Below are 19,305 nucleotides of genomic sequence, written 5' to 3' on the forward strand. Positions count from 1 at the left end.
TTATTTATAGAAATTAACAAAAGCTAAGCATGTCTGTGTCACTAAAACCAAAACTTCCCAGGTCAGAGAATTGACTGTGAGAAAGAGCTGAGGCCAGCCTATCAAATAGCCCAATACCAGTCTACATGAACCAGCTCTCAGCTGAAGCACCATAGTAGAGAGGAAATGACAGAGCAGAGCTATTCTGATTTGTGTTACATTGTCTAGGCAGAAGAAAGTTGTGCAGACTATAAAAGAATGACTCATTCTAACACTATTTACAAGATATGGGAAGTGAGAACAGACCAGTGAAAGGCTTTCTGGTTAAAATCTTCACACCTGCCCCCCCCCCACGACACTTTAGTGATCAATAGACGCCTTCCAGGAGATCAGAACATCTTAGCTGTGAAATATAATGCTCCTCTTTCTGTTCTTCAGGTGTGAGCCATGGGAAGAATGTGGACTGGATGGACTCTCAAGGGGAAGAGCAACGCCTTTGGCAGAAGATGGCTGCCAACCCTGGGATGCCCGTAGAGGGGGTACTCATGCTCCGTTCCAGCATGGGGAAGTGCAGGCCCTGAAGGAAACAGTTCTCTAAGAATGAAGCCTATGAAGCCTGTGGTTACAGTTTCCTTTTGATAGCAAGATGGGGCAGTAGTTTCTGCTGCCCTGTCATTTCCTACCTAGGGTGTTAGGACATGAGGGGAGAGATGTGAATGTTATGAACATTTAGTATCTTGCTGAGTGCCTAAAACTCATATGCTTCTATATGCCTATGGGTCTTTCTGATTGGGCAATAGAAAATGTCCCACCCTGTCCTTTCAACAAGCTAATTGTTTAATGCTTCACAGCCTTTATAACTATAATAGAAACAGCACAAGGTTATTTGAAATTGTGAATGAGATTGGGAATCCCCAATCTTTCTCTAATTGTGAGTTATTTTTCCATAAATAGTTTGATAAGAATTGGGGATGGCCAAATAGCTCGATGCCCTTCTTCATTCACCCTAATTATCCCTGTGATCCGAAGAAGGGATGATAAGGATGATTGCTGGATAAGAGATGATCCTGCTATGCTGACAACTTTGTATACTAGCCAGGCGATGTGACTATAGAATGTATCATCTAACTCATTGTAGAATGAAGAAAGCTAAATGATTTCCCCAGAAAAATAGATGTAAACCAGGATTTAATTGGTCTTATGATGACTTACATTATTTGTTTGAAAAAAAAAGTTCTAAGCCATTAACTAGAAGAAATTGAGAAATAATGGTCAATCAATGCATTTTGTTCATCTATGAGTCAAATGTAAAAAGGAAGGTAATGTACCTACACTTTCACTTTGGGCTCTCTTCTACCCTGTTATAGGAGAGAGTTGGGAACACTATTTTCTCATTCCCTTTCATTATCTCTTTCCACGAGTTCTTGTTATCTGCTTTTGTGGTGGTTAGCTATTTCCATAGTAATGCTGAATAACAAACAACCACAAACGTCAGTGTCTTAAAATGATGATCTTTTTGCTTTGTCTGTAAAGGTTGCTAGGGCAGCTGTGTTTCCTCTATATAGTCTATATCAGATGCTTGTGTCTCAGTTACAGCCACATCATAATGATGACAGAGTTGATGAAATGCATAAATGTATTTGGGCCATTAGTCAAAAACCCATATGGCAAGCCCAAAATCAAGCAGCAAGGAGATATGTTCTGCCCACACTGAAGTCATGACAAAAGTGAGGATATAGGAAGGGATGAATTGGGGCCAGTATTTTATTGTACTATATCTTTGTTACCTAGAATTTCAGATGGTTGAGCCTTCAAACTTAGATGCAAAGGCAGTTAAAGCTAGAAGGCACCTTAAGCCCTTAGCTTAGATGATTTGCCCCAAGTCCAACAGAGACTATGACTAACTCCTAAATTATTTTTACTTCCCCTGCCGTCCTTGACTTGATCCTATAAGCTTATCAAGGTAGATAGTAAGGCATATGTTAAAGAAGATAGACCAGAATCTTATTGTTTGAGCATTAACATATATGGCCCAGGAATGTTCCCAAGAAATAGTCTACCCTTCAGCTCATTTCCTCAATTGAGTACCTAGAAAACCCTTAAAAGTATAGAACCTGAGTTTCTGTAATCGGAGAACTATAATCATATTCAGGATTATTTTTTAATTTTATTTTATTGTAAAGCTGTACAGAGAGGTTACAGTTACATAAGTAAGGTAATGGGTCCATTTCCTGTCGAGCATTGTTATTCCCTCCTTTGTTGATCTCCCTCTATCCCTTCCCTCCCCCACCTCCTTCACTCCTCCCCACCCTGAAGTTGTAAAGTTCATTTCTAATATACTATCTTGTGGGTATCATTGTTGCAATGGGTCATCCTGTGTATATTCAGGATTATTATAGATAGTTGTTCCATATTTTTAGATTTCTTCTTGAATTTTGAAAAGTGATTTTTGAATATGTTAATATTATTCTTAGTAAAGGAATAATCAATTGTCAATATTAGTAAAAATAAACCCTCTAATTTTAGAAACTTGAAGTTGTTAATCTAGTGTAGCTTAGTAAGTATAGTCCTTTTGAAAAACTCACACTCATATCCTTACAATACCCCTCTTAAAAGCAGAAAATGAAAAATATATGATCATCGCTACTTCTCACTTCGGAAAAACAAATTTTCCTCAGAGTTACTGTGACTCATTCTGTGTCATTTTTAGGTAAAGTGAGAAAGTGGTGATGGTGAAGTATGAAGATACTTAAGTAGGTATAATAACATGGATTTGTTCACTAATGAAAATGTGGCAAAACAAATTCCCAAATGTACAACTTGAGCTCAAGAGCATGAACTGTCCATGTTTAGAACTTTGTCACATTTAATGCAATTCTCTGCATCATAGTTTCATAAAATCCAACAGCAAACTGAGTATTTCTGTAAGGTAAAAACCTAGACATGCAAACTGTACTCTTTTGGAGTTGTTCTTGGGAATAAAAGCTAAATTGATCTTTAAATCACTCTCTCTTTTACTAAGTGGAGGCACAGAATAATAATTTAAAATGTAAGCCCAGGCTGGTGATATGCACCTACAACCCAGCATTTCAGAGGCAGAGGTAGGAGCATCATGAGCTTGAGGTCAGCTGGGCTACGTAAATAAATAGACATGAATAAAAATAAAAGGAAATGTAGGTGATACTTGTGAATAGCACAAAATTTTAATAGTTCAAGATTGAGAAGAATCCTTCTCCTTCCTGATCCATAGAAGAATGCATTGACAGCCTCACTTTTTCCCCATGATATTATAGGAATATTTCAAATTTAACCAGTCATACATCAGAATGCCCCATGGAACATGGTTAACTCATCAATCTGTGTTTAGGCAAGCTTTTATAAATTCAAACTATTCAAAATATATTTTACTTAGCCATTGTACTTCTGAGTATCTCTCTTCCAGAGATAGGTGCATATGTGGAAAATGAGTACACAAAGGTATATTTATTGCAAGAGATTGAAAACAAGCTAAGAATCCTTCTGTAACATCTCGTACCCCTGATCTTTTTGTTTCTTGTCACTTGTTGCTCCTCTTCTCTCTTTGCTCATTTTTTTGCACAACTATTAAAAATGGAATTCTTCAGTGCTTAGTGTTTCTTTTCTTCTGACTGTATGCAGCCTCCCAGATATGACTACACATACCGTACTCTCATGACTTTATTTGTCCTGAGGCAAAATTAATAAGGAAATCCTATTGATTCTTCCTCTAAATACACACTCAAACTTCCAGAAACATTGAAGAAACTTTATAGTGGACACACTTCCATTCACCACCTAAATTCAGCATCCACTATGAGCACCTGACTGTACTTTCCAATCATTATACATCTATCTGTCCATGCCCAGATTGATCTCTGACACCCCTCCATGACTTTCAGTTGTTCATGATGCTTCAAAAGAAGGCAACTGTCTCTCTTGAATTTGTTTCACGTTGTGGCTCCCCTCTCTTTCTCTCAGCCATACGGTGCATATTTCTACTTTTCAGTTGTGCCAGATTTTATCCTGCCACATAGTCTTTGTTAAAAATCCTTTCAGCCCTGCTCACCCACCTGATTTCAATTAATCATCCATGTCTTAAATGTCTTTTTTTGTGTGTGAAAATACTGTACAGAGGAGTTATAATTACATGGGCAAGATCATGAGTACATTTCTTATCAAGCATTGTAGCCTCCTTCTTTGTTTCCCCTTCCCATCCCATCCCATCCTCCCCCCTACCCCCCACCCAATCCTCACCACCCCCCCCCTGCCCCGCACCAAAGTTGTAAAGTTCGTTTTCGACATAACGACTTGAACATCTCATTGTTGCAATGGGTCCACCTGTATCCCTATTTAAACGATTTGTTTTCCCCCTTCCCCTCCACAAATTATACTGACATCAAATACAGTGAAAGCAGGGGTTATACTGTGGGGGAGGGACATACAAAGCAACAAAGAAATAATCTTATAAATGTATAAGAAATAATCGCATGAAAGAAAAAAACATTTGAATACATATCTTAGGGTGCATTTCCCTAACATCAACTTATCTTTGACTCAGACATATACTAGTTATTGCAAATAAGGGAAACCATGGGACCTATGTTTCTTTGGGCCTGGCTTACTTCACTTAAGATAATTTTTAAATGTCTTAAATCCTCAGGAAAATTTCCTCTGATCCTATACTAAACTAGGTCACAGCAGCCTGCCTCTATTTCCCCTTCATGGCACGTATCACAATTACAATCACTTATTTATCTAACTAGTCCTTGAATGTCTGTTATGGTCCCTCCTATCATCTAAGATTCATAAGAGCACAGACAATAGTTTTTTTTACAACCATACCCCTAGTACTGAGCTTAGAATACACAATAAAAATATTTGTGAAACAATTCAAAAGTAAATAAAACCTAATTTCATTGATTATTAGACCAATAGTTGTCTTTGAAGTTCAACATTTCTAATTTTTAGTTAACGGAAAAGGAGACTGGGGCCCACAGAAATTTTTGAATGTGTTTACGGATTGGTTTTTAGAATAACTAAGTTAATAATAATATGTACTTCAAAACAGATTTTATGTTTTCATTACAAGTAAATGATAAATATACTAAATGATAAATATACTAAATAGTCTGATCTGATCACTCCACAATGTGTACAAACATCAAAAACCACGTTGTACCCTTCTAAATGTACATATTTATTATCTTTTCTATTGACAATAAAAAGAATCTTCCTGCAATTCTGTAGTTACGAACCTACAAGGTTGGACCCACAGCACTGATTTCTCACAAGAGGGGACCATGGCGTTACCTAGAACATTCCAACTCTCACTTGAAGATCCCAATACTCATTTCTCCCTCCAATGAAATAAATTGTAAAGAAATAGGTTGAGAATCCTGATTTTATCCGGTACATAAATAGCATTGCCAGGACAGGAGGATTTGGTTAATCAAGTCTCATTTCACATGTTGTTATTATCATTGGACTTACTCATCAGGCTGTAGTTTATTTAGGTCATGAAAACAAAGACATTTTCATAGAACATTATATACTTCCTTTCCCTTAATAAATGTTCACAAGTATATGACTAATAATTACTACATTCTTAAGAATCTAATAAGTTAATTGAGCCCATCTGACTCATGATATTAGTCTCATCACCACTTAATATTTTGAGGTTTGAATTTGGTTGGAAAGGAGAAAGATATGGAAGAAACAAGATGAATCCTACTTTTAGAGGCAAACTGGGTATAATTGTCAAGTCCCATAAGCCACTGAGAGTGAAAACCTATAGCACTTAGGATTGTGATCAATGCTGGGGATTTTTCCTCCATGTACAGTCACATAAAACTGAACATTTTCTCTACAAACTGGCAACACTTCCCTCCTAAAAGAGTGCCAATGTGGCCTTTGAAATAAGAGGAGAAACAATGTGAAAAAGGGTTATACTTTTTCGTATTAAACTAACAGATTTTTTAATTTAAAATTTTTTATCATTATTATAAAGATGATGTACAGAGGAGTTACAGTTATATAAGTCAGGTACTGAGAACATTCTTTTTGAAGTGTCACCTCTTCCCTCATTTTCTCCCAGTTTTTTCTCTCTCAGCCCCCCCCCCTCTCCCATGAGGTATTTAGTTCATTTTCAACATGGCCAGTGAGTATCATTGCTGCATTTTTCACCCTTTGTCACTCCACCTCTGTGCCTCCCCTTATACCCCCAAAGACAAACAAGCAGAACAAAGAAAAACAGTAAAAAAGAGAAAACCTCTTGTTTCCATTTCCTGGAGTTGATTTCAATAAATACTATTTGGTATGATCAAATACACATGGGCATTGTGCATTTCTGTTCCTCTCCAAGGAGTATCCTCCTTGGGTCTCACTGTGTGTGGATGCCTAGAGACCTGTATAAAGTTATTATGTCCTAGTATATTCTAGATCTAGCTTCTGCATATGAGAGAAAAGATGCACTGTTTGTCTCTCTGAACTTGGCTTACCTCACATAACATGATTTGTTCTAGGTTCATTCATTTCCTTGCAAATGTCATAATATTCTTTCTAATGGCTATGTAAAATGCCATTGTGTATTGGTACCATATAAGGGTTTTTATTTTGTTTTCTGTTTTTATTTTTTTGTCAGTTGTAGGACTTGAACTCAGGGCCTGGGTGATGTCCTTGAGCTTTCCTGCTCAAGGCTAGTGCTTAACAACTTATAGCCACAGCTCCACTTCCTGATATTTTTTAAAAAAATGGATCTGGCAAATTTTGAAAAGGAGCCAGGAAAATTGTGCCTCATCAGGACTCCAAAGCATTGTCTGGAATACAAAATTTAACAATTGATTCCAGAGCTCCAAACATATTACACCAAATTTCTAGAAATTCCCATAATTATTATCAAAATTCTTGGGCAATTCTAATTTAAGTAGGTTGGTTTAGGAAACACTTTGTTAAGGACTAATGACCTCCACTTCATTATTTGGGCCATCTGTGTCATGAAGGCTTCTTGGATTTGACCTTGAAATTGTCTCTTTTGAATAACCAAAATAGTATTAATTGTTAGGCAGTCATGATGTGTTGGAAAAAGTGAACCTTGATCTCAGAGGACCATAGTTCAAATCTTGACTATTTACTACCTGTGTGAACTCAATTATCCATTCTACAATTAGATTTTTGTGAATATAAAATAGGAAAAATTGAGCTACCTTGAACAAATTGAAGAAACCGTGTAACCTAATTTATGTAAACATAGTCTGTAAATTTTAGTTCATGGTTAAAAGAAAAGTGACTTACAGGTATCTTTGATTTATAATCTCTCTAGGAAATCTTTTTTCCTAGATGTTAAATTAGGTCTTAAGGATTCTGTAGATACAGAAATGGTCTCCAGTATATAACAAACAAACATAAAAATAAGCCAGGCGCTCGTGGCTCACGCCTGTAATCCTAACTAATCAGGAGGCTGAGATCTGAGGATCGCAGTTCAAACCCAGCCCAGGCAGGAAACTCCATGAGACTCTTACCTTCAATTAACCACCAGAAAATCAGAAGTGGCGCTGTGGCTCAAGTGGTAGAGTGCTAGTTGAAGAGCTTAGGGACAGTGCCCAGGCCCACAGTTCAAGACCCACGACCAACAACAACAACAAAAAAGCACATAAAAATAACCTTATCCATGTGGGTAGGTGATGCTATATCTTGGATCTTAAATGTTTCTCAAAGGTTCATGTGTTAAAGGGTTAGCCTCAAATTTGTTCTGTTGTAAGGTGATGGGGACTTTAAGGGGAAAGTCCTATTGTAAGGTCTTCAGAGCATTGGGTACATGCTCTTAAAGGGGATATTGGGGTTCTGGCCCCTTCCTGTCTTTCTCTTTCCTATCCAGGCCGTAAGATAAATGCTTGTGCCACATTCTCCTGGCATGATTGATGTGTTGTCTCTCCATGAGAGGCCAAAAAGCAATGGAACCCACTAACAATGTACTGAAACATCCAAATCTGTAAGCTTAAACAAATCTCTCTTTATAAATTGGTTTGTCTCAAGTATTTGTTAACAGTAATGGAAAGCTAATACAAGTGATAATGATTTAATTTTAAGCTAGAATTTCATACTTCATTTAATGAACTTGTATCACAGAAATATAGTTACTAGAGAGAAAATTTGTGCTCATTGTTTTATAAGCAAGTTGTCATACTTACAAGCAATCTTTCCTCCCCTTGCCTTAAACCCTCTTTCAGAATAATAACCATCTTTCTATGTCTCACATGTCATGGAGATGAAATCTGCTTTACTTAGGAATGTTGTTCAAATTCACACTTTTTATCTGCAGACACAATGTTACCCTTATGTCAAAACAAATTTCATTGAACCAAAAACTAATGTTGTCACTATGAGTAATGCACAGCATTTCAAAGATTATCATTTGCATTAATTTACTTTACTGGAACTTATCAAGCTATTCTAGGAAAGGATCCTTTCATATTTAGAAAAAACAAATCAACCATATAGTTAGTGTTACCTCTGAATGGCAAAACACTCATCTAGGGTAGTAGATCACATTTTCCTTTCTAGTGTTTAAATCTGCACTTTCCACACTTTTTTTCTTCTTAGCTAATGGTTGTTTTTGTCTTCAGAAAGTTGAAAGTTGTTTGTGAAAACCCATGAGTATTGATAAGTCCCCCAAATAACATTTATTTTAAATCTTTTCCATTTGGAAACAACTAAGGAAGGGAGTCACGTCAATCACTCATGGTTGAACTGTAGTGAGGTTGATAGAAAGAGGGTTGTGAATATATTTTCTTTTCCTAGTCTTCATTATTCAGGAATGCACATGTTAAGAGAGATTACCAACTTTCCAATGATATGAGGTTATCTAGATTTTTTTCCTGACTTTTTGGTTTCTTTCTGGCTGAAGTATATTCCAGAGCCTTAAAAGATCCTCCTTAAAGTTTTTTTATACATACACTTATAAAAATATTATTAGTCATCTTTAATTGTTTCCTATCACATCTGAACACAGCTAAGAGTTATTTGCTTGCAAGTTATCTGAATGATTCTATGCAAGTGAAGAAGTGAGCTACCTTGGCAACTTCCCAGAGTACAAAACACCCCTGGAAATTTAATGAGGTAGTTAACTGTTCTCAATGAAATTATGATATTACTAGGAATGAATAATATCAACTTGGGTAAATAGCTAAAGTAAAGATCTTGTCTGAAGAGCAATTCATGATTCATAAATTAACTTCTAAGGACAGATCTGATTAAAGATCTTTTATTTTGTTGAATGGGGTACACAGGTTTAGACCAGACTTGAATTGCTAAAGAACATGGAGGAAAAGGAGTTTGTTTTAACTGAGGCCTTTACATTTTGGGGGATTATTATCAAGAAGCATTTAAACTGCTCTGACACAGTGGTTTCAAGAACTAGGTCAAGAAGGAGAGCTGGGTATTTGTTGAAGTATTTCATATTTGCCATTTGATCAATAATCCTGATCAGTGGAAAACTGTAAGTGACCAATAAAAGTGGGCTACTATAGGATCATACACTAAAGAAATGAAAGGTTTGCTCAATATCCCCAGTTTAAGAAATCTATTTGGCTGAAGTGCTGATGATTCTCAACTTAGATCCCATGACGAGGTACAGAAATGGGACTAAAATATTTATGCTTTGTGTTTTCTTTCCACTTCATTATTCCTCAGCTTATTGTACATGAAAATTAATAGTAGTAGGAAAGTTTTAGATTTAATATGGGAGTAGAATAAAACTGATCAAAACATTTTTAAAAGGGCTAGATAATAATCCAGGCTTTATAGGCCATGCGCTCTTTGTCATAACTACTCATCTCTGCTGCTGTAATACAAAAGCAGCCATAAACAAAACATAAAAGAATGTGTGTGGCCGTGTCCCACTTAAAACTTTATTAGCAAAAACAGATGGTTAGACTATCGACTATTTTCTTCTGAATTCTGGAGTAGATAATTGGGAAAATCTGTAATCTTTGTACTGAGGAATGAGATTTTCTTTATTCAGTTAAGAGAGAAAAAAAGTAGAGGTTGAAAACTTTCAGTATATATCTTTCTCTCTTTCTCTCTAAGACTTTGACCAAGAAGGATATCATTAGTTTTTTTTTTGAAATACCAAATAAGACTTTATATCTTTTATTTTATTATAAAGGTGATGTACATAGGGTTACAATTACATAAGTCAGGTAATAAGTATATTTCCTTTTGAATAGGGTCACCCCTTCCCTCATTCTTTCCCAGTTATTCCCCTCCCAACTCCCCTCCCTCACCTAAATGGCCAAGCCTATTTTAACAGAACTGATCTTCCTTACTTCCTTTTTAAAAAATGTATTACCTTTAAATAGTTATACAGTTTCAATTCAACATAACAATTTATGAGTACAGTGCATCTTGATCAAGGTCTTCCCTTTCCCCTTACTTCCTTTGTTTCAGAAATCTAGTGATGAATGAGGCCTAAGTAACAGCCTCCAAACATTTGGAAAAAGTCTAATGCATTTTCTCTCGTGATTTCTAATTTAAATGGTCCTTATGAAAACAAAGGATTAAAGTGCCTGACCCCTGGTCCTCAAGGTTACTCAGATAAGAAAAAAATCTATCCAAATGCAAATCAATGTGTCGTTTTCTTCTCGAGAAAGTTTTACTGTCAAGTAGTAAACCCACTTTAAAACTGTTAAAAAGGCTATGAGGTGGATTGGGGGTGGGGGTGGGGTGAAAAACAGTAGTAGATGGAGAGAGGGAATTTCATCAAAGCACATTCTATGCACGGATGGAAGTAGCACAAGACCCTTATGTATAATCAGTTTATGCTAACAAAACTGTCAGCTTAATTAAATAATACATTAATTCATCTTGCTAATACACACTCTGTGGCAAGCTCCTTATCTCCTGTGACCAGCAACAAATGATCCATGGGCCAGTGATCAGTAGGAGGATTGAGAAATATTCTAGAGAGTCTTGGATCTCAATCTCTTCTTTGCTCTTGCTTCTTGAGAAATAAGAGCATTTTCCCTTTTCTGGTTTATAATAAAAATAAAATAGGCAAAAACATTTTTTAATCCTCTCTTCAAGCCTGGGAGTCCATGCTAAATTGCAGAGGTATCACAAACCCATTTTACAGCTTGGCCAAGGGTCAAATGTTATGCCAAGAAATTAAGAGAGGCACTGGAAAATACTCAAGAGAGGAAAAAAATAAGATTTGATTGGTGTACAGAGAGATGACAGGTTTTCAGTTCTATTTGAAATTAATCCCTTAGTCTCAGAGCACTGCTGCCTAAGATACAAAATTTCCTGCAAAGAACTAGAACAGCTTCAGCAAATTTAGGGGCATTTATAAGGCATATAGCTACCACAGTCTTTACACGTCTTGAGATAAGAGTTGAGGGAAAGAAAGTAAGTCAAACTTTTATTTTCTTCTATTCCTTTATACTCAAGGCTCCATTGCCATTACAGAAGTATATTACTTGTCACTGGTGCATCAGATTATGGCAGCACAATAGTATTCAGATCCATAGGAATCTGGTAGCTTTTCTACAGAATTGCTATGGTCAAAAACTTCCGTTTTAGCACTTTGCATTTTGCAAAAAGTGCCACACTGTAGCATGAATTAAATCAATATATTTCTTCTACTTCATCCATTCCCAGGTTTTTTAAAAATTCCTTTCCACTGTGTGCAATCCTAGCTACTCAAGAAGTTGAGATCTAGAGGATCATGGTTTGAAGCCAGCCTGGACAGAAAAGTCCTTAAAACTCTATCTCCAATTAACCAGCAAAATTCCCAGGTGACTCAAGAGTTGGAGTACCAGGTGTGATCAAGAGAGCCAAGCAAGTGCTACATTCTGAGTTCAAACAGATTTCTAGACAGAGAAAATACTTAAACAATTTAAACAACCCTGACTTCTATCTTTTGAATTCTCAGCCTAGTAAAATCAAAGCCTTCTTCTTAAATTTCAAGTGAAAAAAAAAATTGAAGTCTAGAACACCAAGCAAATAGTTTAGTCTTAGGGTAAAATTATAACTAACTAGATTTCACCCAGTGTGCTTCTATTCTTTCAGAGTCAGAGCTCTCATTTTCGGCCTGCTTTTGGTTGAGCTCCAGAGTTCATGCAACCTATTTTTCTATATTTCATCTAGATATATGATTGTTACCAGCAGAAGGGTTATAATGATAAGAGGTACTAAACCATTCTCTTCCGTTTTTGAGCTAAGATTAGCAAGGCTATGTCCTTATCTTTGCAGAAATTGCAGAGCCAATACTAGGTCACTATACCATAGTATATCCCTAACTGTGCAGTATTCTATAAATTCTTGTTTCCCTAGAGTTCACCCAGAGAATCAGATTGCATGTCCTCTTACCTGAGTGTTTCCTTGTCTGAGATGCTGTGGATTGAACATGCTAGGCACATACTTATCCACTGAGCTATACCATCAGTTTCCTGGGTGGTTTTGATGTGGGGCCTAAGGCCATTACGGACATCCATTGTCTTACAGACTCTTCCTGGCCATTTGGTAGGTGGTTATCTAGCCAGGATCTTTTTTTATTGTCAAGATGATGTATGGAGGGTTTACCTTTACATAAGTAAGGTACTAAGTACATTTCTTGTCAAACTTGTTACCCTTTCCCTCATTTTTTCCTACTTTCCCTCCCCCTAATCCCTCCCAAATTGTACAGATCATTTCCAACATATTGTCTTGTGAATATCACTGTTGAATTCGTTCCCCCTTGTCCTTTGTCTCACCATTCTGTTGTTCCCCTTCCCTTCCCTAATTCAAATGAACGTATATACAATACCAGGGTAACAAAATCAAATACAGTAACAACAGAGGATATACCATAGGGGGAAGAACATACAAAAGAGACAAAAAATCACATGGTATATTAAAAACAACAACAACAACAAAGGAAAAAACTTGTGTTCATGCCTTGGAGTTCATTTCATTTAGCCTCATCTTATATGGTCATATGTACATAGCTGCTATTGAGATATTCTACTCATCTGCTAAGATTATCTTAGACATATACTAATTATTTCTAGCCAGAATCTTGAATACACATTTACATTTTGTGATTGAATCACATCATTGCATTTGCCTCTCACTAGTGTACTTTTTTATAACCACATTACATCATTGGGCTCTAGTTGATATCAGTTATAATGTTGGTACTCAAATGATCATAACTTGGATTTTTATTAGCTTTATCTTAAGCTAACATATTTATTCTTTAAAATATTTTACACTCTTGTATTAAAGCATAATTTCTGCCGGGTGCCTATAGCTCACCCCTGTAATCCTAACTACTCAGGAGGCTGAGATCTGAGGATCAAGGCTCAAACCCAGCCCGGGCAGGAAAGTCTGTGAAACTCTTATATCCAATAAACCACTCAGAAAACCAGAAGTGGAGCTGTGGCTCAAGTGGTAGAGTGCTCACCTTGAACTGAAGAACTCAAGGACAGCGCCCAGGCTCAGAGTTCAAGCCCCACGACCAACAAAATAAATAATAATGTATAATTCCCTTACAATAAAGTGTACTCATTTAGAGGGTACAGTTGAAGCAATTTTGAAATATATATGTGTGTGTGTATATATATATAGAGAGAGAGAGAAAGAGCCAGGAAGCACACATTTCTATAAAGATAGAGAACATCTTAATGACCCATAATGTTTCTCCTATGATCCTTTTCAATTTATGCTTCTACCACAGATATACCATTGTACTGATTTCTGTCACTATAGGCTACATTGACTGGTTCTCAGATTTCATTTAAATGAAATCATATAATAAGTACTCTTTTAACTCTGACTTCTTCATTCAGAGAAATGATTTTGAACTTCATCTACATTGCTCATATCAGACATTGTTATATGTTTTTATTGTAAAAAAATACTGTATAGAGGGGTTACAGTTACATGAGCAAGGTAATGAGTACATTTCTTATCAAGCATTGTTACCTCCTCCTTTGTTTTTCTCCTCCATCCCTTCTCTCCCACCTCCACAACTACACTCCCCCAACAGACATTTTTTTCATTTTTTTCTGAGAAAGTATTCCATCATGACAGAATGTATACAAGTACTAATATCGCTATCTCCTACCAATACTTAGTATTAATTTTAATCATTTTAACAATCTTTTTTACATTTCAATCATTCTAATTTTAATCATTTAATGGTATTTTATTGTAGTTTTCACTTTCATTTCCCTGTTGAGGACAGGTGTTGAACAAGTGCTTAGGCCATTCATATATTTTATTTTTTTAACTTTCGTGGTAATGGTGTTTGAACTCAGGGCTTTACTTTTGGTAGGTAAACACTACCATTTGAAGCATGTCTTCTGTCCCTCATGCTCTGGTTATTTTGAAGCTAAAGTCATACTTTCTCTCCCCAAGCCAGCCTGGGCCTCAGTCCTGTTTTAGCTCCTCATAGCTGGGCTAATAGGAATGTGTCACCATGACCAACTTTTTTTGTTACAATAAGATCTTTCAAACCTTTTGCTCTGGACTTTCCTGGAACTGCAATCCTCCCATTCTCAACCTCCCAAGCAACCAGAATAATAGGCTTACTCCACTGGCACTTGGCTCATATATCTTCTTGGTGAAATGTCTGATTAAGTCTTCTGTACAATTTTTGCCATTTATATTTTATTAGACTTTATTGTATTTTATTATTTTGACTCTACTAGGAGTTATTTATGGAAATGAAATTGTCATTTCACAGAGATATCTGGACTCCCATATATTTTACAGAATTATTTGCAATAGCCAAGATATGGAATCAACCTAAATGTTCAACAGTTATTTTTCCTTTCTGAAATATTGGCTGGTCCTATGAAAGCATTCTTGCCTTCTAATAGTAACATGTCTTAGGGCTCTTTTGAAAATTGCTGCTCTATACATAGAACTAACTACTGCTTAATAAATCCTATCTCCGTCTGTTGAATTCATGATTACTGTTTAATTTGTACTGAATACCGAGTCAAGAAGAGCCAGGCCCAGCCATCTAGTTGAGGTCATGTGTGGCCATGCTCTTCCTGCCTTATAGCCTAGGACAGATTACAGAAACCACCAGCAATGTTAGTTCTGGTAACCAAGCAATTGTATTCTGAAAATGGAAACTTCCAAGTGGCTAAATTCCTTCATGTTTCTTGTGTCTATAATACTCCAGCTGTTGGCATGAGCTGTTAAGTATTCCCCTCAATGATCTCCTGGCTTTTTTTTTTTCGTTTTCATTCTGCTCTGTTCTCCAGCTGAACTCTCTCAAAGACATTTTGTGATGCATCTAGACTCCTTCAACATGTGCATTTCATAGTAAAGTAGCCTTCCTATACCTTCAGTATCTCTTCAAAACATTCCTGAATATTGTTTTTTTCCTGCTATCACTTTTTTAGAGGAAATTATTCTTTCCATGACTCATAGAAATCATGGTGATAATAAAACTTCTAATATTGTTTTATTTTATTGTGAAAATACCAGACAGAGGGGTTACAATTACATGGGCAAGGTAATGAGTACATTTCTTATCAAGCATTGTTGCCTCCTCTTTTGTTTCCCCTTTCCATCCCTTCCCATCCCCCCCATCTTGCGCCAAAGTTGTAAAGTTCGTTTTTTGACATAACGTCTTGTACATCTCATTGTTGCAATGGGTCCACCTGTATCCCTATTTAAATGATTTGTTTTTACCCTTCCCCTCCACAAATTATACCGACATCAAATACAGTGATAACAGGGGTTATACTATGGGGGAGGTTGTGCAATTAAATTTTAGGGCTATTTTATTTCTAGAATAAATAACTAATTTAGGTATCGACATCTAGATACTTCTCTTCAATGTGCTTTTAAAAAATGTACCTTTCTTTTCCTTTATCACTCGTCCCAATTTTCTAAACTCAAACACAAGAGTTTTGGGCTTGTAGAAGTCGTTTGACATTCTGTGGGTGTATGGCCTAGACCCTTTACCTCGTGGTCAATTCTTCACTAAGTTTCTGATAAATGTCAAGAAGCTCCTATTGGACCAATCTTCCACACACAACAAATGTATCCGGATAAAATATATCATTTACTTATGCTTCGCTGTGATAAAATACATGATGCAAACAACTTAGATGTTCCAGAAGGCATGGTGGGTTATGCATGGCAGAGCAGCTCACATCTTGTTGAAAAAGGAAGCAGAGAAAATGAGGAATACATAAAGAGACCAGTACACAATATAGACCCCCAAAGACATGTCCCCAATAACCTATTTTCTCAAACTAGGCCTCATTTCCTACCTTACTACCTCCCAATGATGCCATTATATTTGGAATCAATCAAGGGATTCCTTAGGCCAGAGACCTCATGACCTAATTGTCACTGAACATAGCCTCATAAAAACACCTAGAAGAATGGTTAATCCAATCAAGTTGATTTAATCATCATAATACCATATGAAAAACACTATCAGCTGGGTACCGGTGGCTCTCACCTGTAATCCTAGCTATTCAGGAGGTTGAGATCTGAGGGTCACTGTTCGAAGCAGCCTGGGCAGGAAACTTTGTGAGGCTCTTATCTACAATAAACTACTCAGAAAAGGCTGAAAGTGGTGCTGTGACTCAAGTGGTAGAGCACTCACCTTGAGCAAAGATACTCAGGGACAGTGCCCAGGCCTAAAGTTCAAGCCCCAAGACAGGCAAAACAACAACGAAAGAACACTACCCGACTTGTTTTTCCCCATCTCCTCCACAAATTATACCGACATCAAATATAGTGAAAGCAGGGGTTATACTGTGGGGGAGGGACATAAAAAGCAACAAAGAAATAATCTTATAAATGCGTTAGAAACACATACATGAAAGAAAAAAACATTAAAATACAGTCGTTTAAGGATACAGGTGGACCTGTTGCAACAATGAGAAGTACAAGTAGTCATATCGAAAACGAACTTTACAACTTTGGGGGGGGAGGATTGGGTGGGGGGCCTGGGGAGGAGGCTGGGAAGGGATGTGAAGGGTAAACAAAGGAGGAGGCTGCAATGCTTGATAAGAAATGTACTCATTATCTTGCCCATGTAATTGTAACCCCTCTATACAGTATGTTCACAAAAAATAAAATTTAAAAAACTACCCGAAACAATTGAATAGCAACCAAAATAGCAGGGAAATACTTGAGACAATCATTATTTGGAAGACAACAAATAATCTTGATGAGTCAGTAGTATAAGGGAAGCTTAACAAAGGGCAGTGTGCTAGAGGGAGATTTAAATTAAGATAGGAAACCTATAATCTTATTACTTTGAAAACCCAAAAGAGAGAGTAAGACCAACAATAGAAACTGAAAATTGAGGGGGGAAATCTCGGGGCAAGGGGAACCTGTGTCGAGGTTTCCTCTGGTTCTATATACAAACTTCCTAAATTTCTGACTGATTGTTGAAACACATGTGCAGACTGAAAGTGGGAGCAGACTACAAGCAATCTAAAAAAAACAAAAACAAAAAAAAACCCTAAAAATGACTAAGACTTCAGCTGCCATCTACTGAAGGAGAGGCTGTATTCTGAGTTAATCTATTTAACTGCTTATCCCTTCCTTATGTGTGTGCCTGAACAAGGGGCTGTGTGTGTGTGTGTGTGTGTGTGTGTGTGTGTGTGTGTGTGTGTGTGTGTATGTGTACATGAGCCTGGGTACTGGGTACTGTTTTTGAGCATTTGTGCTCAAGACTAGCACCCTACACTTGGGCTACCGCTGTACTTCCACGTTTTTGGTAGTTAATTGGAGGTAAGTCTCATGGGGTTTCCTGCCCAGGATGACTTAAAATCTCAATTCTCAGGTCTCAGCTTCATGAGTAACTAGGATTACAGGCATAAACCACCAGCATCCAGTTTAGAGACTATTATATAGGGTCCAAAAACATATTTTAAAATCCTGTGGGGCTGGGAATGTGGCTTAGTGGTAGAGTGCTTGCCTAACCTTGGGTTCGATTCCTCAGTACTACATAAACAGAAAAAGCTGTAAATGTCACTGCGGCTCAAGTAGTAGAGTGCTAGCCTTGAGCAAAAGAAGCTCAGGGACAGTGCATAGGCCCTGAAGTCAAGCCCCAGGACTGGTAAAATAAATCCTGTGAAGCTGGGGGTCAGTGGTGTCCCGACCCGCAGGACTTCAACCAGGGCAATGAACCTAAGAGAGAAGGAATGAAGGGACAAGAGACACGAAGAAGGACAGCAAGACAAGGATTCCGATCAAGCTGCCAAATTTTATTTTTCACACAAGGGTATTTATATGCTTGGACTTAGGGCGTGGTGCAAAGGTGGTCGTTAGTAGATTTAGGGTGGGGTGAAAAGGTGGCCTTTAGTAGCTGCAGGGTGTTTACTTTAGGGCGTGGTGAAAAGGTGGGATTCTGTAAACTCAGCCTCAGGTTGTTCCAGTGAGATAGTTAAGCTTATTAAGTTTGAGAGACTTAACTTTTGGCTCCCAACACAGTGGCACATGCCTGTAATCCTAGCTACTCAGGAGACTAAGATCCAAAGCTAGCTTGGGTAGGAAATTCCATCAAGACATCACCAATTAACCACCAAACAGCTGAAAGCAGAGCTGTGATTCAAGTGATATAATGCTAGCCTTGAGAGAAAAAAAAAAAAGGTCAGGTACAGCTCTCAGGCCCTGAGTTCAAGCCCCAGGACTGGCAGCAAAAAAAATATTGTGAAAACTACATTAGCACCTTGTTAAATAAATCTTTAGAATTTTCCCCAAAATTGTGATACATGTTTTTTCAATACTACAGGTAATTCATTCATATAATCTTCAAATAATGTATGTATTTTATTGGGCAAAATGTTTGTGGTATTCCAAATTAATCTGGAAGACTGATTTAAAGAAAACAGCCATTAAAATAAATAAATAAATAAATGAAAACAGCCATTCCTTAAATGCTCCCTCAGGCTCAGGTCTTGTACCTTTCAGGCTGCAGGGCAAAGGAAATTGGCTAGTTTGTCAAGCTAGTTACTGTAAGACATTTCCACCCACTCATGTCACTGCCCTCTGTCTGACATATTTGAAGGAGACACAAGTCAAACAATGGCTTCTAGTATGACTGGAGAATAAGATATGTGTAAACCTAGTCATAGTTCAGCAAATGCTCTGCTTAATCTTCAAACTACTGTCAATTAATTATTCTTCCTGTTTTAAACCTTTCTGTATGTTTAAATTTGAGCTTTCCACCATTAATTTCATTATTTTATTTATTCTGAAGGTAGATTGTGACTCAAACTGGTGTTCTGAAAATTGAGGGAATATTTGCCTGACAGAGTTATTCTAACTCCCAGTTAAAAACACAAT

At 37.1% G+C, this 19,305-nt stretch overlaps 1 protein-coding gene across 1 annotated transcript in view; it reads left to right on the forward strand.

Annotated features, from left to right (window-relative positions):
* Sytl5 (synaptotagmin-like 5) overlaps positions 1–560 on the forward strand; it is a 92,238-nt gene extending 91,678 nt beyond the window's left edge. Inside the window, exon 17 of the mRNA XM_013026733.1 lies at positions 418–560. Within this exon, the coding sequence (XP_012882187.1) occupies positions 418–560 (143 nt within the window). The remainder of the gene's footprint in view (positions 1–417) is intronic.
* The last annotated feature ends 18,745 nt before the right edge of the window (positions 561–19,305 follow it).

This window comes from Dipodomys ordii, unplaced genomic scaffold (genome assembly GCF_000151885.1).
Source record: "Dipodomys ordii isolate 6190 unplaced genomic scaffold, Dord_2.0 Scaffold96, whole genome shotgun sequence".
NCBI lineage: Eukaryota > Metazoa > Chordata > Mammalia > Rodentia > Heteromyidae > Dipodomys > Dipodomys ordii.